The sequence below is a fragment of the Eptesicus fuscus genome, chromosome 7, assembly GCF_027574615.1.
Source record: "Eptesicus fuscus isolate TK198812 chromosome 7, DD_ASM_mEF_20220401, whole genome shotgun sequence".
Lineage (NCBI taxonomy): Eukaryota > Metazoa > Chordata > Mammalia > Chiroptera > Vespertilionidae > Eptesicus > Eptesicus fuscus.
This window is the reverse complement of record NC_072479.1, coordinates 12698278-12725470: the sequence shown is the minus strand read 5'-3', so window position 1 is coordinate 12725470 and position 27193 is coordinate 12698278. Positions and strand designations below refer to the sequence as shown.

At 45.6% G+C, this 27193-nt stretch overlaps 1 protein-coding gene across 1 annotated transcript in view; it reads left to right on the top strand.

The window, feature by feature from the left end:
- The window catches only part of ATP8A2 (ATPase phospholipid transporting 8A2), a 528491-nt gene extending 508538 nt beyond the window's left edge, over nucleotides 1–19953 (top strand). Inside the window, exons 34-35 of the mRNA XM_054719729.1 lie at nucleotides 12398–12489; nucleotides 19538–19953. Coding sequence (XP_054575704.1) covers nucleotides 12398–12489; nucleotides 19538–19635 — 190 coding nt within the window. The 3' untranslated portion in view covers nucleotides 19636–19953. The remainder of the gene's footprint in view (nucleotides 1–12397; nucleotides 12490–19537) is intronic.
- Nucleotides 19954–27193: the final 7240 nt, after the last annotated feature.

Here is a 27193-nt window from a genome sequence, read left to right as displayed (position 1 = left end):
AGGTTTATCTGATTTTATTTTATTTTTTTTGAGATTCAAATAATCTTCACCTTTTCAAAATATATAATTCAGTGGTTGTTAATACAGCCACACAGTTGTGGTATTTGTTTTTTTAAGGGATTGCCAAACTATTTTGTAGAGTGGCCATGCATGCCATTTTACATTGCCACCAGCAATGTATAAGTGATCTAGTTTTTCCATACCCTTGCCAGCATTTGGTGGTGTCACTTTTTTTGTTGTTAGTGTTTGTGATAGGTATGTGGCAATAGCTCGTTGTGGTTTTAATTTGCATTTCCCTACTTGCTAACAATGTTGAACATCTTTCCATGTGCTTATGGCCATATGTACATCCTTTCTAGTAAAACATCTCCATATCTGTTGCCCATTTTTAATTGGATTCTATGGATTTTTTCTGTTGAGTTTCAAGTTCTTTATATATTCTAGACATTAGTCCTTTGTCAGATATGTGGTTGACAAATATTTTCTCCCACTCTGTGGCTTGTTCTTTCAGCCTCTTTCTCAGAAGCAAAATTAATCAGTTTTTCTTTATGGACTATGCTTTTCATGTAAAATCTAAGAACTCTTTGCATAGTCCTAGATCCCAATGATATTTTTCTGTTTTTTTTTCTAGTGGTTGTATAGTTTTATGTTTTACTTTTAAGTCTGTGAATTACTATTTGTACCAGTATAAGGTGTGACACTGGATAGAGGTTTGTTTTGAGGTTTTTCTGGCCTATGGATGCATAGTTCCTCCAGCACCATTTGTTGTAAAGAGAACATTTCTTTCATTGAATTGCTTTTTACCGGTGTCAAAAATTAGATGGATTTGCTTTGATGAGTTTATTTCTGGGTTCTCTATTCTGTTCTAGGTATTTGTGTATCTATTCCTCAACCAATGTCCTACTGTCTTGATTAGTATATCATAAGTCTTAAAATCAGCTAGAATGATTTCTTCCATTTTATTCTTTTTCAAAATTCTAACTATTCTAGTTCCTTTGACTTTCTGTGTAGTTTTTAGAATAGTGTTGTCTATATGTACAAAAAAATCTTGTTGACATTTTGATAGAAATTGCATTAAATCTATGTATAATTTGGGGGAGAATTAATATCTTTACTATAGAGTCTTCCAATCCATGAACATGGTATGTTTCTCTATTTACTCAGGCCCTTTAGGTTTATTTCATCAGCATTGTATAATTTTTAGCATACAAATCCTGTATATGTTTTGCTAGATTTACATCTAACTATTTCATTTTTTGAGTATTCATAAATTGCACTGTATTTTTAATTTCAGGATCCATGTGCTAATACTTAGAAATGTAGCAGATTTCTGTATGTTGGTCTTACATCATGCAACCTTGCTGAACTCATTTATTCATTCTAGGAGTTTTGCATGTATATGTGTGGTTGTTTTCATATTTATATATTTATATTTCTTGTTATTTTCTAGACAATCATTTTATCTAAAAATAGGAGTGCTTTTATTCCTCTTTCTGATCCATGTGTCTTTTATTTCCTTTTCTTGCCTATTGCACTGGCTAGAAATTCCAGCACTCTGTTGAATAAGAGAATGGACATTTTTGCCTTGTTTCTAATATTGGAGGGAAAGCATTCAGTCTTTCATCATAAAGTATGGTGTTAGTTGAACGTTTTTTGTAGATGTTCTTTGGCAAGTTGAGGAAGTTCCCCTTTTACTACTGGACTTTATGAAAGCCTTCCTCCTGACAGCATTAGATAATTTAGATTCCCTAGTTGGCCTCCACTGATGCCTGCTGGGTAAGAAAGTGACATCTGTGCTAGTACAAACCTTTCTTCCCTCCAGTTCCTAGTTTTGATGGTCAGAGGAGACATTGAGACCAGGAAGAACTAGAGGAATCTATATTATTTTGGAATGTAGTTTATATTAAGTTAGGTAACCTTGAATCCTATTCTTTTCTCAGCCAGACTGTTCTCTAATTGTTCTATGTAAGCTGAATTCTTAACAAAATACAATATCCTATCTTTGTAAAGGATGAAAAGTGGAGACTGCATAGAGACTGGTAGGAAGTGCAGAGGTGCAAAAGGGCTGGCTGGGCTCCCACAGACAGCAGCTGAAGTTCAAGAGAGATATATCAGCTGTGGGGAGTTCCCACTAAGATATCTGGGCTCCCCAGTCCAGAGCACCAGAACTAAGCAAGGTGCCCACAGAACATCTGGCTATGAAAAGAAGAAGGGTTGTTTCCAGAGAGACGGCTGTAAATGCAGGCACTTTCTTAAAGAGCCAATGCACAAAATTTCATGTGCAGCCACTCACCTTGGGCTCCAGAAGAGGGAGGGCAGAGTGGACTGGTGCTGTGTGAGCAGAAGCCAGAATTGGGGCTCTGAGGTTAGAGTTCAGAGGGCAGCCACCCAGCTTTCCTGTGCTAAGTCATTCCCTCAAGCTGCAGAGGGCATCTTTCTCTGGTGAACCATTGCTATCCAGGTGGTTTTAGTCTGGAGGGAAGGCAGTTGCCCCATTCTGTTGGAAGACCTCTCCCCTCACCCTGTGGTCAATAGCCTAAAGCTAATCAAGACTGAGTGACAATTGGACTGAAGGTAGAGGAGGATCTCTGGAGGCTTGGAGTCTATGCCTGATCTACTTCTGGTCTAGGAAAAGCACAGCCTGGTGCACATCTTGTTCCTTTCCAAAGGCACCCAGCCCCAGCAGAGGGAGTCACAAGCTGTGAATTGCTGATAGCTCCAAGCAGGGTACTCAGGACCAGTCACAAACAGTGTCTGACCTTGTCCTGCACTAAAGATTAGGAGTCATAGCAGACCTACCTAATACACTGACACCAACCCAAACAGGCAGACAAAATGGGGAGACAAAAAAACAAGCCCCAAATGAAAGAACAAGAAAATTCACCAGAAGAAGAGCTAAATGAAATGGAAATAAGAGATTTATCAGACATAGAGTTCAGAATAATGATGGCAAAGATGCTCAACATCATGAGGGAAGATATAGTAACTATGAAGGAGGACATAGCACTAAGAAAGAACACAGTTGAAGGAATACACAGAAAATTAGGGGAAGCCAAGGATCTGATCAGTGAATTAGAAAACAGGGTAGAAAAAAAATCATTCAGTCACAGAACCAAAAAGAAAACAAGAGAACAATTTAAGGGAGCAGTGAGACAACATGAAATGTAACAATATTCAATTCTTAGGAGTGCCAGAAGGGGAAGAAAGTGAACAAGGGATAGAGAATGTGTTTTAAGAAATAATGTCAGAAAAATTCCCTAACCTGGTGAAGGGAAAAGTCACACAAGTTCAGGAGGCACAGAGAGTCCCAAACAAGAAGACCCCAAACAGGCCCACACCCAGACACATAATAGTTAAAATGCCAAAAATTAAAGACAAAGAGAGAATCTTAAAGACAGCAAGAGAAAAGCATTTTGTTATCTACAAAGTAGCTCTCATAAGGCTGTCAGCTAATTTTTTATCAGAAACTATACATGCCAGAAGGGAATGGCATGAAGTATTCAAGGTAATGAAAAGCAAGAATCTGAAACCAAGAATTCTATATCCAGCAAGGCTATCATTCAAAATAGAGGGTGGAATAAAGAGCTTTCCAGACAAAGAAAGGCTAAAAGAGTTTATCACTGAAACCAGCACTGAAAGAAATGCTAAAGGGAATGCTTTAATGAGAAGAAGAGAGAGGGAGGAAAAAGAGAAAGAGAAAGAGAGAGAAAGAGAGGGAGGAAGAGAGAGATAAACATAGGCATAAATAATTAAAATGCCAACAAATAAGTACCTATCTACACTAATAAAAGGGAAACATGCAAATTAACCATCACTCCACTATGGCAAGCCACGCCCACCAGCCAATTAGGAGTGAGTATGCAAATTAACCCAACCAAAATGGCGGCTGGCCACAGAGCTGGAGCAAGCAGAGGCTTGGGTTGCTCCAGCAATGGAGGAAGCCAAACTTACCGCCCACCCTGGCCAGCCCTGGCCTCCTCTCAAGGCTACAAAGTTTCAATTATAGAAGATAAATAAATCCCAACAAAAATAGCAGTAGCCACAGAGCTGGAGCAAGCAGGAGGCTTGGGTTGCCCCCGGCAATGGAGGAAGCCAAGCTTCCCGCCCGCCCTGGCCGGCCCTGGCCTCCGCTCAAGGCTACAAAGTTTCAATTATAGAAGATAAATAAATCCTAGATACTTGCTTCCAGCCAGCCCTGGCCTCCGCTCAAGGAGGCACTGAAAAAAAAAAAAGAAAAGAAAAAGAAAAAAAGGAGGGGCTGGGACCTTGAGTCACCAGGGGGTGATCAGGCCAGGATGGGATGGCAGGAGCCGTTGGGGGTAAGCAGACCAGCAGGGAGGCCAGTTGGGGGTGAGCAGGCCATCAGTGGGGGTCAGTTGGAGGTGATCAGGACAGCAGGGGAGGCACTTTGGAGTGAGCAGGCCAGCAGGGGCACAGTTGGGGGTGAGCAGGCCAGTGGGGAGGGAAGGTGGGGATGAGCAGGCCAGCAGGGGGGGGGCAGTTGGGGGCAAGCAGGCCAGCAGGGGGGGGCGGTTGGGGGTGATCAGGCTGGCGGGGGGCATTTGGGGGTGAGCAGGCTGGAAGGCAGAGTGGTTAGGGGCAATCAGGCAGGCAGGCAGTTAAGCGGCTGGAGCCAGCAGTCCTGGATTGTGAGAGGATGTCCGACTGCCAGTTTAGGCCCGATCCCTGTAAACCGGCAGTGGGACATCCTTCAAGGGGTCCCAGATTGGAGAGGGTGCAGGCCAGGCTGAAGAACACCCCCCACCCCCCGTGCACAAATTTCATGCACCGGGCCACTAGTCAATAATAACCTTAAATGTAAATGAATTAAATATTCCAATCAAAATACATAGGGTAGCTGATTGGACCCCCTCAGAACAAAAGACTCATACAGGATGAGAGTGAAGGGATGGGGAAAAAAACTTTCCATGCAAATGGAAACAAAAAAAGCTGGGGTAGCAATATGCATATCTAACAAAATAGACTTCAAAATGAAGCCCATCACAAGAGACAATAAAGGTCACTACATAATATTAAAGGAATCAATCCAACAAGAGGCTGTAACCCTGGCAAATATATATGCACCCAATATAGGAGCACCAAAATAAATATAAAAATATATATATATATATATATATATACACACACACACATATATGTATGTATGTGTATATGTGTGTGTATATATATATATATGTGTGTGTGTGTATATATATATATATATATACTAGCGTTCCCGTTGCAGGAAAAATCCTGCAATAGGATTTCCTGCTGCACTCTACCCCGCCTCCCCTCCGCCCTTGTCGCCCGCCCCGCCTTCTCCTCCAGCCCGCCTGCGTTTCCCTTCGCCCCTGGCCCTGACTTTGCTCCTCCCTTCACCTCCCCCCCGCCCCCCGGCTTGCTTGCTTCTTCGAAGCTTTACTCCCTTCTGCAGCTCTTGGCTTCTTTCAACACTGTCTTGATATGCAAATTAGCCGCCATCTTTGTTGGGGTAATTTGCATACTCATCCTGATTGGTTGGTGGGCGTGGCTTGGCTGGTGGGCGTGGCTTAGGTGTAGCAAAGGTGTGGTCAATTTGCATATTTGTCTATTATTAGATTAGATACACACACACACACACACACACTTCTGAAGGACTTTAAGGGAGAGATGAACAGCAATATAGTCATGGTAGGAAACTTTAACATCCCACTGTCTTCACTGGATAGATCTTCCAGACAAAAACTTAACAAGGAAACATTGACTTTAAATGACATACTGGATCAGATGGATTTAATAGACATTTATAGAACATTTCACCCAACACTACGGAATATACATTCTTCTCAAGTGCACATGGGTCATTCTCAAATATAGACCACATGTTAGGATGCAAAACAAGTCTCTACAAGTTCAAGAAGATTGAAATCATATCAAGCATCTTCTCAGATAACAGTGGAATGAAATTGGAAATCAACCACAGTAAAAACACTCAATAACATTCAAGCACATGGAGGCTAAATAGCATGTTATTAAACAATGTTACAAATGAGATTAAAAAAGAAATCAAAAACTTCCTGGAAACAAATGAAAATGAACTTGAACCAACCCAAAATCTATGGGATACAGCAAAAGCACTCATGAAAGGGAAGTTCTACCAGGCCTACATAAAAAAAAATACAAGAAAAATTAATAATGAACTATTTAACCCTGCAACTTAAATAATTAGAGAAGAATATGAAAATCCCAGAGTAAGTAGAAGGAATGAAATAATAAAGATTACAGCAGAAATAAATGACAGACATTTAAAAAAAAAACAACAATAAAAAAATCAATAAAACCAAGAGCTGCTTCTTTGAAAAGATAAACAAGATTGATGACCCTTTAGCCAGGCTCATCAAGAAACAAAGAGCAAGGACCCAAATAAATAAAATCAGAAACGAAAGTGGTGAGGTAACAACTGTCACCACAGAAATACAAGGAACTATAAGAAAATATTATATGCCAACAAGCTGGACAATGTGGATGAAATGGACAAATTTCTAGAAAAATATAGTCTCCCAAAACTGAATCAGGAAGAATCAGAAAACCTGAATAGGCTAATAACAACTGATGAAATAGAAGCAGTAACCAAAGAAACTCCCAGCAAATAAAAGCCCTGGTCCAGACAGCTTCACAGGAGAGTTGTACCAAAAGTCAAACAACTAACACCTGTCCTCCTCAAACTATTCCAAAAAATGTGAGAGGAAGGAACACTTCCAACCTCTTTTTATGAGGCCAGCATTATCCTAATTCCAAAACCAGATAAAGACTCTACAAAGAAAGAGAATTACAGGCCAATACCCCTGATGAACATGGATGCTAAAATCTTCAACAAAATATTAGCAAACCAGATCCAACAATATATTAAAAAGATCATACACTATGAACAAGTGGGATTTATTCCAGGGATGCAAGGCTAGTACAATATTCCCAAATCAATAAATGTGATACATGACATAAACAAATTGAAAGACAAACATCACATGATCATATCAATAGCCACAAAAAAGCATTCGACAAAATCCCACACCCATCTATATATATAAAAGCCTAAGCGACCGTTATGACCAAATGACCAGAACGACCGGTCGACCAGTTGCTATGGCATGCACTGACCACCAATGGGCAGGAGCTCAATGCAGGAGCTGCACCCTGGTGGTCAGTGCAACCCCACAGCCAACCTCCCACGGCCTCTCAACCCGGCCAGCTGGCCCTCCCTATAGGCCTCGATCGGGGGGCTGGCCGGCCAACCTCCTGGGGTCCCTCCACCCGGCCGGCCGGCCCCCCGATAGACCTTGTGGTACATTTATACCATGAAATACTATGCAGCAGTAAAAAAGAACAATCTCTTACCTTTTGAGACAGCATGGAGGGAACTGGAGAGCATTATGCTAAGTGAAATAAGTCAGTCAGAGAAAGACAAGTATCACATGATCTCACTCAGATGTGGAATCTAAAGAACAAAATAAACTCTTGAACAAAATAGATCCAGAGACATAGAAGCATGAAACAGACTGTGGAATCTCAGAGGGAAGGAGAAGGAGGGAGGGCAAGAGATCAACCAAAGAACTTGTATACACATATACATCAACCATGGACATAGACCATAGGGTGGTGAAGGCCTGGGGCAGGGGTGGAGGCAGGTTAGAGGAGGTCAATGGGGGGAAAGGGGAACATAGGTAATACTTTCAACAATAAAGATTTTTTTTTAAAAAGTACAAAGGACATAGTAGGGAAATTTGAACCCCAAAAAGCACCCCCACCAAAAATAAAAATAAGAAAATAAGTATAAAAATGGGCTGGGTATGAATTGGCAGAAAGAAAAAAGGAAAATAATTTACTACCATATAATAAAAGAGAATTAATGATGGGCTCCTAGTCCAGGGTGTAACTCCTATCTTATTGGAATGTTTGCATGGAAAACCTATTTTATTTAGTTTTATTCTTGTTATTTTCCCTCATTACCGGATGGAGCAAAAGTAGGTTTACAGTTGTTCATGTGGGAAATAATACAATAATTAATTAATAATACAATAATTAATAAGCAATAATACAAGAATTGCCTGGCCAGCATGGCTCAGTGGTTGAGCGTCGCCCTATGAACCAGGAGGTCACGATAAGATTCCTGCTCAGGGCATATGCCTGAGTTGTGGGCTCGATGTGAAACCATAAAAATCGACCCCCAGTGTGGGACCTGCAGGAGGCAAACCCATCAATGATTCTCTCTCATCATTGATGTTTCTATCTCTCTCTCCCTTTCCCTTCCTCTCTGAAATCAATAAAAATATATATTTTAAAAATAATACAAGAATAAACTCTGTTTCACATACTCACAACTGTACACCTACTTTTAACCCACCCCGTACATAAGTGTACTGAACGAAGTGGTCCTACAAAGGCCTGGGTAGGTCTGGAATACACACGAGCCCAAAAGGTCCTCATTTCCTAACGTTTAGATTATAATTAGTAAAATAAGTTACCGATTGAGGCTGTGAAATCTCATTTTCTAGGGATCCTTAAAAATAGGTTAGAGTTTCCACACTCTTATCAGTTGGTAGATGTTTGGCCTTGCCTCAAGGAAAAGGAATTTTGGACAAGCTTTTTTTCTGGAGGAACCTATTAAATTTATGTTTTGAAGGCAGTTCAGCATTAACTTAAAAATACCGGTAGGTTTCTAGAAATACCTATTTGTTTTTGGACTTGTTGAGGTGTCAGCTGCAATTCCTACCAGCTATAACTACTGACAAGATTTAAAAACACATGTGCAGTTATTTGTTATATTCTCCATGCTCCTGAGCTTTGGCAGTTAGGCGTGCGCAGCTTTTGCAGGAATAGCCTCCTGACAGAACTGTGGACAAAAGAGTTTATTATTTCCCAACACTGGCTTCCCAGCTCTCCGCCCCTTCTTAACACTGCTCGGTTTTTGAGACAGAAGCACACCCCCTCCTCATGTCAGCTTCTAAGCAGAGCCTGGTGGACGGACTTGTGTGAGACTGAGTTTCATCACTATTGTTTGGGAGGCACTAAGAGTGCATGTACCTCTGGTGAACTTTTGTTTACATGCACATTTCCTATCTGCACGTCCCAGTCAGCATACCCGCTAAGCGGGGATAGAAAAAAATCAAAGACAGCACCTTCTCACTCCACCACTGGAGAAATAAACCAACAGTGCAGGTGATGGGAGGAAATATACCTTAATTCAGGGCCCTTTCCCCTCCTTTTTGCTTTTTTAATTGATCTTTCTTTTTTAAATACAGTGATACAATTCACCTAACATAAAATTTACCATTTTAAAGTGTACAATTCAGTGGCATTTAGTATAGTCACAAGGTTGTGGAATCATCGCCACTGTCTAATCCTAGAACATAGTTCATCTCCCCAGAAGGAAACTTTGTTTGCTTTAAGCAGTCACTCCCATTCCCCTCCCCCACACTCCCAACCTACAGTCCCTGGCAACTACTACTCTTCTTTGTGTCTCTACATAGGAAATCTCTGTTCTGGAGATTTCCTATAAATGGAATCATGCAATATATAGCCTTTTTGGTTTGTATCCTTTTACTTACCATAATGTTTTCAAGGTTTATGCCTGTGTAACATATATCAGTACTTCATTTCTTTTTGTGGCTGCATAATATTCCACTGTGTGGATATACAATATTTTTGTTTATCAGTTAATAGATATCTAACTTGTTTCCATTTTGGAGCTGTTGTAAATAATACTGCTTCAGATACTGGTATACAAGTATCTATTTGATTCTGATTATAATTCTTTTGGGTGTGTATCTAGGAGTGGACTTTCTGGCTAATACAGTAACTCCATGCTGAGCTTATTGAAGAACAATGGCCACACCATTTTACAGTACCACCAGTAATGTGCTAGGGTTCCAATTACTCCACATTCCCCCCAATGTTTGTTATTTTCTGCTTTTTGTTTGTTTTTTATTATAGCCATCCTAATATATGTTAAGTGCTATCTATTTGATTTAAATTTTCCAAATGACTAATGAGCAGAATATAAGACAAATCTACACCTGGTCATACTAAGTGTTGTTATGAGGCTGTACAACACCAAAAGCAAAGAGAATTATAAAAGTGTCCAGAAGAACCCAGCCGCTGTGGCTCAGTGGTTGAGTGTCGACCCATGAACCAGGAGGTCCCAGTTCAATTCCCTGTCAGGGCACATGCCTGGGGTTGCAGTCTCTACCCCCAGTGTGGGGCGTGCAGGAGGCAGCGGATCAATGATTCTCTCTCATCATTGATGTTCGAATCTCTCTCTCCCTCTCCCTTCCTCTTTGAAATCAATAAAAAAAAAAAAAAATGTTTTAAGTGTCCAGAAGGAAAAGAGATTAACTTGTCCTCTACGTGAGTAGATATTGCAAAGGTGATAAGAAAGGAGAAAAGAAGGAACAAAGCAAAAATAGGATAAACTAGAAGTATAAAATAAATAATCCAATTTAGACATATTTTAAAACAAAATTATATATTAATGTGAATGCATATTATAGAACAAAGTATGAAATATGAACAAAATATTATTTCTAACTTTATGATAGTAGAAGGGAGAAGAATGGAATCAGAGAAGAGTATAAGGGGACTTGATATTTGAGATTTTATTATTTGGTTAAAATCTGAAGTAGTTCTCACAGCCAGGTCCACTCCTGACATTTGCAGGATTTGATGCACGAGTGCGATGGAAAGTACATACCATGTCTAAGTATGTGAAAGTTATAAATCAACGTAACAGATAGCTATGTATCTTGATGAAAAACTTTTGTACCTCAGTGAATACCTTCATGAAGATGGCAGTGCTTGGTGATTCCCAGATTCTTTGCAGGTGTGAGCCAGAGAGTGGTAGCACAGGGAAGAATTAGCTGACTTGGGTATTTCACCTTCACTCTCCAACCGTGGCTCAGTCCTGCACTGGGAAGGGACGTGTGCACACATGTTTAGCTAGCGCAGGCTCACCCTTAATTGGTGATGAGTCAAACATTGTCCTTTCAACCAAGAGAATCAGAAAATGCTCTCTTTTGGAAACCCAAGTGCAAAATGAACTTCAGCTCAGAGAACTACTAAGAATACCCAGGGCCCTGCTCCTCTTTCAGAGGCCCGTGAAGGAGTGGTGACATGGACTCTGGTCAGGAGAAGGTCCTCCTTGGGCTTGAGGCTCATGGACAGGGCCAGGGGAGGTGCTTTGGATCACAAGCAACTGCAGCTCCTTAACCCTCACGTCCCCACAGACAGCAGATTGGGGGTGTATTTGCTGCCATAGGAAAATACCACAGACTGGGGGCTTAAACAAAAGAAAGTTATTGTCTCACAGTTCTGGGGCTGCAAGTCCAAGATCAGGGTGTGGCCAGGCTTGGTTTCTCCTGAGGCCTCTCCCCTCAGCTTGTAGAAGTCCGTCTTCTTCCTTTGTCTTCACGTGGTCTTTCCTCTGTGTGTGTCCTAGTCTCCTCTCCTCATGAGGACCCCAGTGGTACTGGATTAAGGCCCCACCCCAATGACCTCATTTTAACACAATCACCTCTTAAAGACCCCCTCTTCCAATGCAGTCACATTCTGAGGTGCTGGAGGTTAGGAATTGAGCCCATGAATGTGGGGGGACACAATTCACCCCATAATAGAGGGCACTGGCAAACTGCTGTGTACCAGAAATCTCTTTGGGAGCAAGCAGAGTGATGGTAAGGAATCAGAGCACTCTGGCCGCCTGGACAGTTCTCAAGCACCCACTCGGTTGATAGGCATGAAGACGGCTGTCCTCTGGGATAGATCATGTCTGTTCACAGCTGTGGCCGCCTTAGAGGGAATCATTTCTGGAAAGGCAGGAAGAGCTCCCAATCCTTATGTTTTCAAAGAAAGCTCACCTTGATTTTTATTGTGTTTCATAATAAGCATCCGGTTCTGTGGAAAGAAGCCCGTCTCCTGCGGGGGTCCTGGGGCACCTGGGAGGGGCCCTGGCCCTGGTACCATTTACTGGCTCGAGGAAAGGAGGCTGCAGGTGGGAGTGAGGCTTTTAAGACATTTACCATAGAAACAGATCACTCCTTCCAAAGCGTTCCGGGAAGCCGGGGTTTGCCGGCATGAAAGGGCACTTGTAGTGCCCTTCAATTCAGAGGGAGGCAGAGTGCTGAGGCGCTGTGAGCAGGACGGCTGAACACAGAGCGCCTTTTAGAAGAGAGGGCTGTGCACTCCGAGTGTCGAGATAGCATCTACCGTCAACAGTGGGCGGCGTGCAAAACTGGGCATTTGTCTTGACGTGGGGAAGGAAGCTTCCCCCCGCACTGTTTGTTTTATTTTACAACCGGAAGTCATTCAGCCAGAACCTTTGAGATGTATCCAGGTGAACTAGAGACTGACATGTTTGATTTACCTGCAGGATGAATGAGCGAGACCACTTGTTAAAGAGGCTCAGCAGGAAGACCCCCCCAACTCTCTTCCGAGGAGGTTCCCTCCAGCAGAGTGTCCCACGTAAGTAGTCACCACAGCCCACGCAGGCCAGCGAGACCTGGCCCACGCAGGAAGGTGGGAAGCTTAATGAAGGCCTGGGCATTGTTAATAGGGAAGGAGACAGCTGCCAAGCTGGAGCACCGCGTTTAGAAGTGAAATTCGTGTGTTTGGCCTGAGGCAAGTACAGCTTGCATATAGGTAGTTCCCTGGGACCCAATCAAATGCCTGAATGACAAAATTCTTAAACTTAAAATCCTGATGTGGTTAAGATCCTCTGTCAGCCTCCCAGTAGCATTTTTTCTAAGGTTGAAGTGATGTTACTTTTAAATTGGTTTCCCCAAAGATAGCAATATGCAGGGTTTTATTTAATACTAGAGGCCCAGTGTGTGAAATTCGTGCACTGGGAGGGAGGGTCCCTCAGCCTGGCCTGCGCCCTCTCGCAGTCCGGGACCCCTGGATCCTTACCACCCGCCTGCCATGGAGGTGGGAGAGGCTCCCGCCACCACCGCTGCGCTCGTCAGCTGTGAGCTCAGCTTCTGGCTGAGCAGCGCTCCCCTTGTGGCAGCGCACTGACCACCAGGGGGCAGCTCCTGCATTGAGCGTCTGCCCGCTGGTGGTCAGTGTGCATCATAGCGACTGGTCATTCCTGGTCATTCCACTGTTTGGTCGATTTGCATATTAGGGTATTATTATATAGGATTAGTATATTAATTAAAACAATGCCAATCACTGGGAAAAAAGTCTCTGTGCTTTATCCAGGAAGGCCACCCCATGTCTAGCACTGGTGCCCCACTCTGACCACTAAAGCCCCGGTCTGGTTTCTGCCGAAGGCACCTGATCTGAACAGGGTCTCTGAGGTTGCACTGGAGCCCAAAGGAGCGGAAGGGAGGCCATGAAAGCAGATGGGATCCCTGCCAGAGTTCATGGGGAAGCTGTGTATTTTAGCAATCCAGCCATTGGGCTCCCAGCTGAGGGGTGACATTAGAGTGCAGGTTTCCTGTGCCGAGGCCTGTAGGCCTGTGGGCCCCTACATCTCTGAACCCGCCCATCTCTCCCGCCCACACTTCCTCTTACACGTTCACATGTCATCTCTTCACATAGGCCTCGCTTCCTGCTTCCCATTCCTCCCGAGGAGGTGAGAAGGAAGCGATGGTAGACCAAGAGCAGCTTAGGGGAAATAATCACTGCATCCACAGGACAGGTGCTCAAAGACCTATGTTAGTGGTGTCTGGCAATACAGAGAGGGAAGGGAAGGGTGGAACGGCATCCCTCTTAGTAATCCACTTCCTCTCTTCACTTTCCCACTGGAATACCAACATGAGAGACAGGGGCCTGGGGCCAGCTCCACATGGGCCTCACCTGCCTGGTGTGTCCTTTAGTGCTCCACTGCCCCTGGAGAGAGGTGGTGTCAGCCCCAGAGCACCTGGCAGAGGATCCGGTCAGTACAGTAACTGGCCCAGCATGGCCCGGAGATCAGAATCACAGTTGTGGTGTCTCTGATCCGAGAGAGTGGTCAAGTCAGGAGGCTTGGCAGGGAAGTCCAAGGAGGGAGGCGTGTGAGGTCCCCTCCGGAGCCGAGCTGCCTTCAGTCCTGTCCCGGCGGGGCAACGTTTTTGTCATCGTAAGCAAGTTGACCTCTCTGTTTCTACATCTGTAAAATGGAGATTATATGAGAACCTACCTGGGGTTGTTGGGAGGATTAAGTGAGACCATAAGGTGCCTAGAATGGTGCCTGACAATATAGAGTCCAATAAATGTTAGGCATCACTATTTTTTTCTGCCATAGTTGAGTAACTGGGGCAACTTAAGTATTTCTCGAAACTTCTATGTTATCCTCTGGGGGAAAACAGAGTTATAATAATATGAGCTTACTTAGTCTTTGTGAGGGCTCCCAATGATGGATGTAAAGTGCCTTCTCTATACCAGACACAGAGAAACACATGCTGGTTTCCAAACTACATGTGCTTCTAAGTAATCAAGAAAGAATAGAGGCAGTCGACCCTGAACCGTGGGAGGTTAGGGGTGCCGACCCCAGGTGAAAACTTGCATGTAACTTTTGACTCCCTCAACACATAACTACTAATAACACTGTTGACCAGAAGTCTTACTGGTAACACAAACAGCTGATTAACACATATTGTTTATGTTATATGTATTAGATACTATATTCTTATAACAAAGTAAGCTAGAGGAAAGAAAATGTTATTAACAAAATCATAAAGAAGAGAAAATATGTTTAGAGGGTTTATTGGAAAAAAGTTCCATATCAGTGGACCCACACAATTCAGCCTATGTTGTTCAAGAGTCAACTGTGTAGATCGAAGACCAAGTGAGAGCTTTTGAGGAAGAGTCATAAAATGTCTTAAAACAACAACTAAACATTTTGCTGAATTCTCAATATTTTGAAGGACAAAAAATTCTAATGAGCAAGTACAAAAAATATGAAAAAGCTTCTAAAATCACAGCAGATTTAAGAAGCACCCCAAAATGCATAGTAAGACCTGATTGATAATAGATGTTTCTGTCATTGACAACTACGCGAGGCTATCAAGCAGTTGGAACTGCTCCTGGGATGTGAGAAGTTCTGCGTAGCTTGTCTGGGCCCCTACATGTCCTCCTGGGTCTAACCATCAGCTGTCTTGGGCCTCAGTCTTCCCAGGAAACTGGGGGGGAAACTCTAATCTTGGCAGTACTTTTGGTTCCTTATGAACCAACACACAAGATCAGTGTTTCCTATATGGTCTAATACCCTTATCGTCCCAGGGTATTCCCCAATTCTACTGCTATTAGGAATATTTTTCCAGGCAGAAAACTGCTCTTTTCATTAAGATATTATAAGTGCCTGGTAGTGGGTAGAGCGCTGGCCCATGGACTGAAGGGTCCCGGATTCAATTCCAGTCAAGGGCATGTACCTTGGTTGCAGGCTTGATCCCCAGTAGGGGTTGTGTGGGAGGCAGCTGATCGATGTTTCTCTCTCATTGAAGTTTCTAACTCTCTATCCTTTTCCCTTCCTCTCTGTAAAAATCAATAAAATGTATTTTTTTTTTACATAAAGATATTATCAGAGCTCAGATTCAAAAGAATGCTACTTATGGGGAGTTTTATTCCAAAATAATGGGGAAAAAAAGACATAATTTTATAGACTTCACCAAATGTCCTATTAGACAAAATAACTAAGAGATTCACCTGCCTTTCCATCTCCTTTCACCTACCTCATTCTGTCCTCGGATTCTGGCTGTGGAGGCAGATGCTCTAGGAGGCCAGCCAGGGAGAGCTCAGAGCTGGACCACTGAGCGCTTTCTTCAGGTCCCATCAGTACTTTCTGGCTGTCAGGACTTCCTGAAGGATGAATAAACATGGGAATTGCTAAGAGCTGGGGGCTCCCTCTGAGCTTCCTGTTTGGATGCCAGGGGCAGGTTAATGGTCATCAGACAGAAGCTGGTGAACCGAGGTGTCTTTGTCAGGCTGAGGGGTGCAGCCCCACTTTGGGCTCACAAATGCTATTGTTCCACTGAGACTTCTTCCAGTGTGACTCTAACTATAACCAGACCTGGTTTCTGAGAGGGAGATAGTTTCTCTCCACCCCCTAGGTAGTCCTATGGGGCCATCCTCCTTTTAGTCTTGAATTGCAAAGTCCACCTTAAGTCTCAGTTGAGATTAAGAAAGTCTGGTTCCGAAAGTCTTAGTGCACAACATTTTGGAAACATGATGGCAGAGGCAACTAATAGGAACTGGCAGAGAAACCACTTGGTAGTGAGGTAGTGACCGAGGGGTGCTCTGCTCACCCCGACAGGAGATTTGCTGTTGGACCAGAGCCCCTCTCTGCCGTCTCTTCTGCTGGAAACTGCCAATGAGGCAGATAGACGCGAGGGCGCCATCGAGCCACAAGCAGAGAAACCGCTGCGGTTGGCTTCCCAGTAGGCACAGGCAGGGTCTGAATGAAAAGCAGAGCAAATGAAAGGCCAGATTTTTGCTCCTTCTGGTTAATAGGGAGTGGACAGTTCCAAATGCTAAGATGCCTTTCCCAAAAGAACTCTCCCAAACAATGTTTCTGTCTCAACAAGTTCCTTTTTTTCCTTTCCCTCCGCCCCCTCCCCCCAAAACACACATCCAAAAAGAGAGGTGGCAGCTGTTGTATTTGGACTGGTTGATGAGACAGGTGCCCTTTTCTGGCATGGAGGTAGAGTGCTCTGCGGCCTGGGGACACTCAGCCAGGGCAAGAGCTGTGAGAACCTGGACCTCACCTGGTCCAAGCCGTTCGTTTTACAGGAACGTAAACCAAGGAGACCCAGGAAGCTTAGAGACCACAGTCCTGTGACCAGGCTACTGCCGGGCAGGGGTTAGAACCAGCCCCCCGGCCCCCAGTGCCTCAGCCCCAGGTCCGGGTCCATGGTGAAAGCAGAGCCGATTGGGAAAGCCATCCGCAGGGAGAGAACGCAGTAGCCCAGCCTGCCCCAGGCAGGTTCACGAACAGCACCCCCAAGGCCTTCCCATCACTTGGGGCCAGAGTCATTTCTGTCGGGTGAGAAGCATCCACCTGGGGGCACAGAGCCCTGGCGGGACTGTCGTTCTGGCAGCACAGTGGGTCCAAAGACAGCTGTGGGCCCCTCCCAGAAACGTCCTGTGTTTACTGGAAACATTGCCTTTCAAAGACTGCAGAAGGAAGGGTCCCAGTGGACCACAGGACACAGTCTCGTTACAGGAGGAGACAGTGGTATTTGTTAGATTTTTCTTTGAAACATCCCTCGGAAAGATGTCTCTTCTAGGACTGCAATGAAGACGCTGCACAAAGAGCACTTGTCCTGGGACAGGCTGGCAGCCCAGCATCAGGAGGAAGAGGGAGGGAGGGAGGGAGGGAAGGAAGGAGGGAGGGGGGAAGGGGAGGTAGCGGGGAGGGAGGGAGGGGTCAGGAGAAGAGCCCCAACAAGCCAGCAGCCCCTCTCCAGGCTTGCTTCTGCGTTTCTGCTCCAGACATGTGCCATGCCTGCTCAGTGCCCAGCTGGGTGTTGCTCACACCGGCCTAGGCGGTGGCTGCTTCCTCTGGCAACCACACAGAGTGGGGTTTTGGGGTTTGTGGGTTCGATTTTGTTAGAGATGGAGGGAAGCGAGTAGACAAGAGGCCCCTGTGGAAGACTGCTCTCTGTTCTGGGTCAGGCTTGCTTGCTTGTTCTTTCACACCCACCCGCTCCCTGCTGCCCCGCCGTGTCCTCAGAAGGCCCCAAGCCCACCTCTGGAGACCAGCCCTGGCCTCCCAGGGTGGCCCTCCTGCCCTTGGGCTTTCTCAGGTGGTGCTGAGAGGCAGGCTGTCCAGAAGAACTGGGAAGCCAGCCCAGGGACAGAGCTCTGAGTCTGTGGGCGTACACAGAGCAGGAAGTCACCTGAGAATCTTTTGAAGCCTCTTCTTCTCCATCCCCTCTACGACTCTTTTACACATTGTGATTGTATGTCTTTTTACTCCAGAAACTCCCCTTTTTAAGCCAGATGTCTGAGCTGAATAATTATAATCCAGGAGAATTTCTGGTTTCTTCTTCTCCTTTAAAGACTATGATGATTAACTAACAGCTCTATTGATCAGTCATAAACAGGTGTGGGTGGGAGTCACCTTTGTTAGGCTTTTCACTGTGCTGTCTTGGTCAGAACGTCTCATCCAGCCGTGGGACTCTTCTGCACCGCTGAGCCAGAAGGGTTAGCCAACAGAGAGGGAGTCTTATAAACGTCCCATCTGTGGGCAGAACCAATTAAGAAGGAAAGCCCACTATTGCTAAACCTTTTAAAGAACTGGTGACGCAAGAAAGTGTGGGCCCTGCAGAAACACTGCCTGGGTCTGGCTCCAAACTGCCACTCACTAGGTCTGTGATCTTGGGCAGATCGTGAAATCACTCCATGCCTCAGTTTTCCCATCTGTGAAATGGGAAGAATACTAGCATCTATCTCATAGGGCTGTTGGGAGGAATAGATGAGTCATTTGTGCACAGTACATAGGACAGTGCCTGGTACACACAGTGTTTAATAATTGTTGGCTGCTGCTGCTATTATTACTATTACTAGAGGCCCAGTGCATGAAAATTTGACCAGGAGCCCTCGAGGGACGTTCGTCTGATGGCTTAGGCCTGCTCACTGTGGGTCTAAGCTGCAGTCTGGCTCCCTCTGCAGGAGGCAACCCGGGAGGGTGATTGGGGGATAGCACTGGCCAGCGAGCGGCCAGCCCCTCCCCTCCATGCCCCCCGCATTGCCCCTCTGCCACTGCCGGTCGCCGGTCGCCGCTGCCCCCTGATTGCTGTCCCCTCCCTCTGCCCACTGGCACCCACCTTGGCTGGCCTGGCACCGCCTGCTCACTGGCCCCACCCCCAACCGACTGGTCATTCCGCCTGTCGGTCAATTTGTTTATTAGGCTTTTATTCTATAGGATTATTATTATTATTTCTATTATTATTACTGGAGCTGATTGTAAGAACCAGTCTTGCTGTGGCCACAGGGCCAATCACTAAATTCCTCTTGCCTTTATCTTGTGATTTTTTTTCTTTACACAAAAATAAGATGTGTTACCCACTGTAATTTCTTATTACCAGCCCAAATCAGCCCAATTTAGAAACAGGACCGCTCCGAGCGTGCCCTTTACCAGCTTTCACTGTGAGCTGGTGCATGTTTTCCCCTGCACGTTATGGCTTCATCAATTACCCGGCCGGCCTGCAGCTTCGGGCGCATTGGGACATTTCCGGAGCAGAACAACGTGATTGGTGGTGGGAAAGTGCAGACATGGACCAGCGACCCACTGTTTATGCTTCCCAGGCTGAGCTCAGCTGCAGCTCCTAAATGGGAGGCCGCCCCTTAGAGCCATTCCCGTCCCAGCATCAGCACCCAGCCCCCCAGGCTGCATCCTGCCACCACGCACCCACACTGCACACACTCCCCTGGTCACCGGCTCCCCGTCTCAGGCTCCCACCGACCCAGGGTGATGAGGCCCATGTGTGGAAGCTCAGCTGTAGTCTCCTCAAAAGCAGCTTCTTCCAAGCCTCGTGTGCTCCCCCGGTTCTGCCCTGACCCACTTCCTCCTGTGCGCTTCTTTCAGATGGGTACGCCTTCTCTCAAGAAGAGCATGGAGCTGTTTCTCAGGAAGAAGTTGTTCGTGCTTATGACACCACCAAAAAGAAATCAAGGCAGAAATAAGACTGGAAAATGAGGAAGAACTCAGAGTCGCGTTTTCCTGATTGATCCTGGGAAAGAGGTGCAGTTTGTTGTACCCAGTGTTAACACATCTTTGTCAGAAGAGACTGGTGTCAGCAGCCAAAACATGAGAAAACACATTTCTGTGGCCTTAGCCAACCGGTTTGTTAGTTACGTGTTCCTGCGCAAACCTGGAGTATATACCGCGGGGGAAGCCATGCCTTCCTCCCAATGTGTCTGCTGTGCTTGGCCTAACTTTTGTTTACGTTGTTATGAAGCATTCAGCTGTGCTCTGTGAGGTGTGAAATTAAAAACATTATGTTTCACCGACATTTAAACATCAGTACTAGTTGTTCTGGGAGCGAAGATAAAAGAGTTTTATGTTGCGTGAGAAGCCCGTCCCGTGGTGGGGAGCCGGACACACTTGCTTCCTGTCCTTTCACCTCACAGATCAGGCCCACGGACAGCATGGAGACTTCACTTTAGGCAGGTTACTGTCTTGCTTTGATTCCTATTATGTTTGTATGAAGTTGGCATAAATTTATTGATTACAGTGAAATCACAAATATTATGGTTTCATATATATATATATCTGGGTGGGAAATCTGAGAATGTTGATGTGACCCTCCTAGCCACATTCCCAGTGGGGCAAACCATCTGTGTCCCCACACCATCTTCTGCACCCTCCCCAAGGGGTCGGCCCAGGCCTCCCAGCGCCACCCAGGCCTCTCACCCTCACACCTTCTGCATGGCTGGCCGCTGTGCTCAGTGCATGGCCACTGGCGGGCAACAACCCGAGTCCGCATCCGTCCTTTCTCTGCCGCAGATACAGACACAGATGCAAGAAGTCCCTTCTCCCACCGCCCTTTTCCTTCTATAACTAAAGGGAAAAAGCAACTCTTCTGCAGATGTTCTAAAGCCTCCCTGCCTCTTTGTGCTGACAGGGAAGCCTGCAGGTCAGGACGGTAGTGGGGACCCTGCTAGCCAGGCTCCCAACGCACTTCCCAGCCTTCAGACCACTGGACTTTCAGCATCCTCTTAACTTAGAACTCCCGCTTGTCTTCTTAGGAGTTGAGAGCACATTTTGGATTTTCATTGTTGGAAAATGAATGAATTTGGAGCATGTCTCCCCAGGGAAGGAACACACTTGTCACTCTGTCGCTCTGGAACCAGAGAGGATGTGCAAGCCCAGCTGAGAGAGAGGGCCCCTGAGTGCGGGAAGGAGGATGACCATGGGAGGAGAAAGCAAAAAGCAAGGACACAGACACGGGGAGGAGAGCAGAGAGGACACTTCCCACCAAGTCAGAGGAGAAACTCTGTAACCAAGCCCTGAAGCCCAGACAAATGTCCTGATCAGCCTAATATGTTCAGGAGGTTAAACAAGATGTTGACAGGCAGTTTTAATTGAAAAAAATTCCAAACATTTCAACAGCCTTTTTTATATCGACAAGGTTTCCTTCCTTATTCAGTCAGTGTTAGCTACAGGCACCGCTCACAGTAGGAAGCACCCTGAGTCTAAGATGCGGAAGGGAAGTCATTGACTTTCCAAACTGCAGAGTCCCTTGTTCTAAATTTGGACAGAACCTGGGTGCCTTCAGGCGGTCCTGTGAGCACCTGGAGCCCTTAATAAAGGACCAGCCCGGAGGCACGTTCTCTCCTCTCTGCTTTGGTTGCCAAACCAGATTTTTGGATAGCTTAACATAAATACTTGTGGGCAGCTGTTCCTGGCTGCAATGACACAGTTCCTCTGGGAATGGCTGTGCTAAATTAGGAAATAAAACAATAGTGCACTTTGCTTCCAAACCCTTTATTTTTAGAACATCTACATCTTACTGGGCATTGAAATAATTATGATTTGCATCAACTAAGAAAACTAATCCCTCACTTAAGAGGTGACCAGGGTGCAGGGCTTGAGAGGAAGCAAGACAGTGCAATTACCAGGTGAGGCTCAGAAAATTGCCACTTCCGCCTCCCCAAGGTGATGAAACATTTAAATACTATAGCACCCAGCAAAGTGAATCATTGAAGGACTCCCACTACGGGGAGCAGGGGAGTCTGATAATCAACACAAACCAAGGTGCATGTCTTCGTTGCACACCCATAAAGATGATGGTCTCAGTACAGAGGAAAAGTGAAAATGGGAATTGAATGTGCATTAGGCATCCTGGCTATTTGGTTTCATTTAGAACTAAGTCTGTTTGGAAAGAGGCAACTCAAACTCAATTCTTTGTCAGACACTTAGCTCTCTCTTGAACTGAAAACCTTCTGAATCAGATTTGTGAATTAGAATGTGTGTGTGTGTGTGGTGTTTGGGGTTTTTTTGTTTTTTACTTTATTTTCCACATTAAATACAGTTCAAATTTTCTGAGATTTAAGTATATTTTCTAATTTTCTTGAGAAGTAGACTAAAGACTCCTTGCAATAATGAAATACGCACGCAGAATACAGTAGATGTGATGCCTTTCTATTTATTCTCTTATGCAATTAAGCTATCTTGTAGCCAGATGACTAAATTGGGTTTCTAGGAGGAGCAGCTGTCACTATGTGTGATGTAGAATATTTAGACAGGGCGGCTCAGGGGCTGTGTCATTTGTCCTATCTTTAAATTGAGGTCAAAGTGTCGCACACAACCCCTCCCCAGGGAGCAGGGTGGACTGGACTAAGTTGCATACACTGGCTGTCAGCTCAGTGGAAATGCCACATGGGACTTGTCACTCTGCCACAGGGTAAGTGACACGCAGGCTGGCAGGTCACACTCGGTCAGCACACGGGGCCTGTCTCTGGATTGGGCTGAAGGGGCAGAACCCACGCAGGCTCAGCCTTAGTCTGGAGTTGCACAGACAGACTGCCGACTCTCGTCTGAGCCCTTGTCCCATTCTGCTGACTCTGCAGAGGGAGACCAGTGGTTCGGAGTACTAGGTTCTGAACTCAGCTCTCCTAGGGCATGGGCAGGCAAGGGTGACTGTGGAAACTACACATTGAAAAGAGAGGAGGAGCGAGCAGAATAAACCAACCATTTCCACTTGGTTGTTGGGATTAGTACTTCATTGCTGATCAGAATGGGCTTTGTGATAATTGGGAGATGTAGCTGATGTGTCTGTCCTGTCTCTAAGCAGAATATTCCAGGCTTCTTGACCAGTGGTACCTTCTTTCATCTCCCACACAGGTGCACATGTGTGTGGCCCTTTTCTGGATCCGTACAGCATACAGGACCTGTGTTTGTATAAAGGGGGTGCTGTTTCTTTAACACTCGTGGAGTAATAGCCTAAAACGGGAGCCTGGGTTTCAGCAGAGCAAGACTGAGAACTCTGTTGACATTTCCTTTTCCTTGACAAGGCTTCAGGTCTTGCTGTAGGGAGCTGGCAGTGAAAATCAGTAATAACTTGTCAGGAAGCAGTGAATACTGAAAAAAAAAGTGAGTGTAGGTAACTAACATCTGAAAATGCATATGGATGTATATATTACCGACTTTAAGGTTGCATTTTTTAAAAAAATAAAGCTTTAGTCTATAATCTCCATTTGTTATAACAGTGACCCTTTATCTTATTTATTTATTTATTTATTTATTTATTTATTTATTTATTTTTGAAGCATAGGAAGAGAACTTTCTATCAGATTCTTGTCCTGGGGATTTATGTCTTAGACCATAAGTTGAATAGAATGTTTGCAATAGAACGTTGTCTTTGGTTTTGAACATGTGAAAAAACTGCACACACTTCAAGCCAGGGTTTGAATTACTGCCCAGGGTCATTGTCCCAACGTAATTCAAGAAGTGATTTAGCCTCAGCATTTGAAATGTAGCTCTCATCTCCTGGGAACCATAAAAAAAAATGTGAATAGGGAAACTGTGGCTATGATTAAGCAGAACCTGAAGTAATAATTTGCAAAGAAATATGTTTATCGGGTCAAGTCAAAAGGTGGCATCCCCCATCTTATTCACTAAATACTCTCTTTATGCAAATGATTAAATTGGCAAATACAGTAGTGATGGAGATAGTGAAAATAAAGCCAGCCCCCTCCCCCAACCCCACAAGGAGGAAGCAACATCACTTGGCTTTGTTGCTGAGGGCTGTGTTTGTCTCAGGGTAGCCTTGGGGGAGAATACTGAGCCTCATTCCAGCCATTTGTCCATCTTGAAGGGCAAGAAGAACCATTAGAAGGGTTTCCATGGGTCATAGACCACCCATAATGATATGTTAATAAGTATTCTCAAAAGGAATAGACCTATAATACTAGACCTGATGTTTGTGCTCTTCATGTATTCTTTTCTCAGCACCCCAAATTATCCCACAGCATACATTTCCATTCTCCATCTCAGCAGCTACATCTAATGCCAAAGCTTATACTGGTCCTCTGTTCGAAACTCTCTCTTCATATTTGGGGTATGGGTGACTTGTGAATCTGGGTGCAGTGTTCAGTGGGAAGGAAAGGCTGCTGAACCGACATAAACTGAAGTGGCCCAGAAGCTACAAAAGAAATGGAAGCCGAAAGGAGGGGCAAGTTCACCCGTTACCTGACCCCCAGCCTGATGCATAGCTGCTCAGTCTGACACACACCTCTGCTCCCCTGACTTAGGGGACACAAAGGAATGATTCTTTTTACACCCAGGCTGGCTCATTTTCCAATGACAATCTCTTGCCCTGGTTGCCTTAGAGATATCTACTCTGCTTTCTCCCAGGCATCAGACCAAGAAAAACACACAAGATTAGTCCATCGGCATTTCTTCTGTCCTGGCTAAAGAAAGAAAGGAGTCCTGTTCGTTTTAAAAGTCAGGAACCAAGTGTCAGGTAGCTTTGATTTATGACAGAAATAGGAAGAAGAAAGTTGAAGTAATAGCACTACCCAAATAGTGCTGCCCAGGAAACTCCGGGGTCAAGAGAGCTTATCAAGAGCCTTTTATGGGCAAGCTCTCCGGTGTGGAAGAAAGAGAGCCAGAAAGGAGAGAGCCCAAAGACCAGGATGTGAACCCACTCCCGCCGGGATTGGATTCCCTTAGGTTCCTTAAGGTAGCTTGGTGTGCAGGTGGATCAATAAACACCAACACAAAGACTGCAGAGGAAAGTCTGCCCTGTCATAGAGCCTTCCTCCTTCCAAATAGATGGCTGGGCAAGGAAATACAGTTCTGATTTTTCATTAATAAACTCAATGCAAGGCTTGACACTCTCCCATGCTGCCAGTGGTTGCAGAACTCGGGGGTGTGCGGTGCTGCCTGCCTTCGAACTTCCCTCTGAAGGGCAATGCCAGCAGCGGCAGCCAGGCCAGCTGCAGGGGTGGCGCCCACAGGGCCGGCCTCAGGCAGCCGGGTCTGCGGCCAGCCTCCGTGGATCACCCTTCCTGCAGGTCACTGGATCCCTGTTTGAAGGCAACATCTTTGTGGTGTTTTCTCATGCAAGTGAAGCCATGTGCTCTCCTGCCTGCTGTCACATCTGGGCTCAGATTGCTTAAATATTGTTTGTGACGGGGAGGTTTTAATCTGGTTATGCAGAGAGGAGCGGAGCTGTGGGGGCACGTCTAATTGGCTCCCAGCAGAGCGGTGAGCTCTTCTGTTGAGCGTGGGGGTTTGGTTCCCTCCCTCTAGAAGTGTTACCATTTTCACATCCTATTAATGTCCTCTGGTTGTTAAATTATAGCAGCACATTATAGCGGAGCTGGGTTCCCTCCTGGAGTGAATACAAATGAAGGGCATTTACTTGTATTTTTAGAGGTTTTGGAAAATGTAGTGATTTGTGGCTTTGATCAATCCTGTTGACTGGTGTATGTCTGCACAAACCTGTTTCAAATAAACCTTTTGTTAAGGTAAGTGATTGGACCGTGTTTTATTTTGGATTTTCCCCCCGACTAATAAGCCGTTGGTGCCATAGGGACTTCGGACTGTAACACATAGGTTTTGTCAGCAGGTGCAGACTACACATATATGCTCTGGAGGAAGTGCTGGTAAGCGGCGGGAGTGCGGGGGAATCTGAATTGCAGATGAACAGGAGCTCCGTGTCCTCCCCGAGGACCAGGACCGTCTCCGCTGTGAGAAGAGGGTCCACGGGGCCACGCCGAGGCTGGGTTGATCATTTAAAGGAGAAATGTGCCTAGAAGGTCTTCCCCCCACAATTACCTGACTGCCTTTAGTACATCTCAGGTTCCTTGCAATCTGAAGTGTGGGGAGATTGAATTCTGTCGTCAAGGCACGCAATCAGGACACTGTTATTGAAGGGGTTCAGAGCATGCGCCCCCAAACATTCCACTTTGGCATATTGACTGTTTTGAGCTGGAGGCTGCAGGAGAAGGTCTCTGCTCTCCTGCTTCCACCTAAAAGCAGATCCGCACATTTCCCCCGACAAAGGGGCCTCCCTGCATCAGGAAGACAACATTCTTATCACCAGAGATGGGGAGGGGAGGCCAACGCTGGAACGGACGTGTACAGACAAACCTACCAAAATAGCCCTGGCTTTCCATTAGTGTGACCCCCACCCGCCCATGTACTCCCTCGTCACTGCCCCACAATTGATTGCCGCTAGCCCACGAGCCTTTGTCTGGTCACATACCCACGATTTCCCCTATAAGCTTTGGAGCCTGACGGCTTCTGGGCAGTCTTCATTGTCCTTCTGAAGATTCCCATGTACATGTAAAAATATGGAATGTGTGTGCTTTTCTCCCATTTATCTGCCTTATTTCAGTCAAATTCTTAGACCAGCCACAGAACCTAAGAGGCTAGAAGGAAGTTTCCCTCCTCTATGTTATTTTTAAAAGTGTAAGGAGACCTTGACCCGTTCCCTGTAGGAACAGTACATGGCATTCAGGCAGAGTCCACGGCATTGGGGGGCCACATTGGGCCTGGGACGCACAACTCCCACTGCCGAGGCCATGCTGCGCCGGGTGAGTGGGAGCCGGAGGGCCTGCTGACGTGGATGCTGATGTGGATGTTGATGTCGGGAACATAGGGGCGGAGGCTTCCTCACTAGGACGTGGCGTCAGGCTCTGGCTTAGGCCTGCCTGGCTTTGTTTGGGCAGCTTCACCCTCACCCACAGGGCTGAGGACAGAACCTGAGGGTAGAGGACTTCCCTGCGAGAGACAGTTGCCTGTGGAGGCTTGAGTCTGGAAGCCAAAATAACTCTTACGTGCCCACTTCGACGTTACAGTTTCCCTTAGCTGAGTGATTCCTCCCAGGGGCTCTGTGTCCTTCAGAACGGGGCTTGCCGCAGTCCCGGCCTCGGTAGCCCAGGCCAGGCAGGGCAGCAGGCCAGCCTTCCTCCTGGCGGAGCCCTGCCGCTCCGAGTACAGCAGGAAGTGACTTTCTTCTACTCTGCAGAGGCCTGGACTTGTTTATAATCATGTAAAACTGGAAATTACAGTATTTCACACACCCAATGGTAAAGTATTCCATTCCAACCTTCGCCATTTCTTGGTGGTGTCTCCAAGATCTGCCTTGGCTGCCACAGTGGTTTTTTTGAAATGGCATCCTTCACTTGTGATCACCAGAGTAAACTTGAACCTTTGAGAGGTCCTAGCAGCTGAAGACCCTTCGAAGGACCTATGTTTCTGCCTAAAGCAATGTTCTTTAGAATAGTT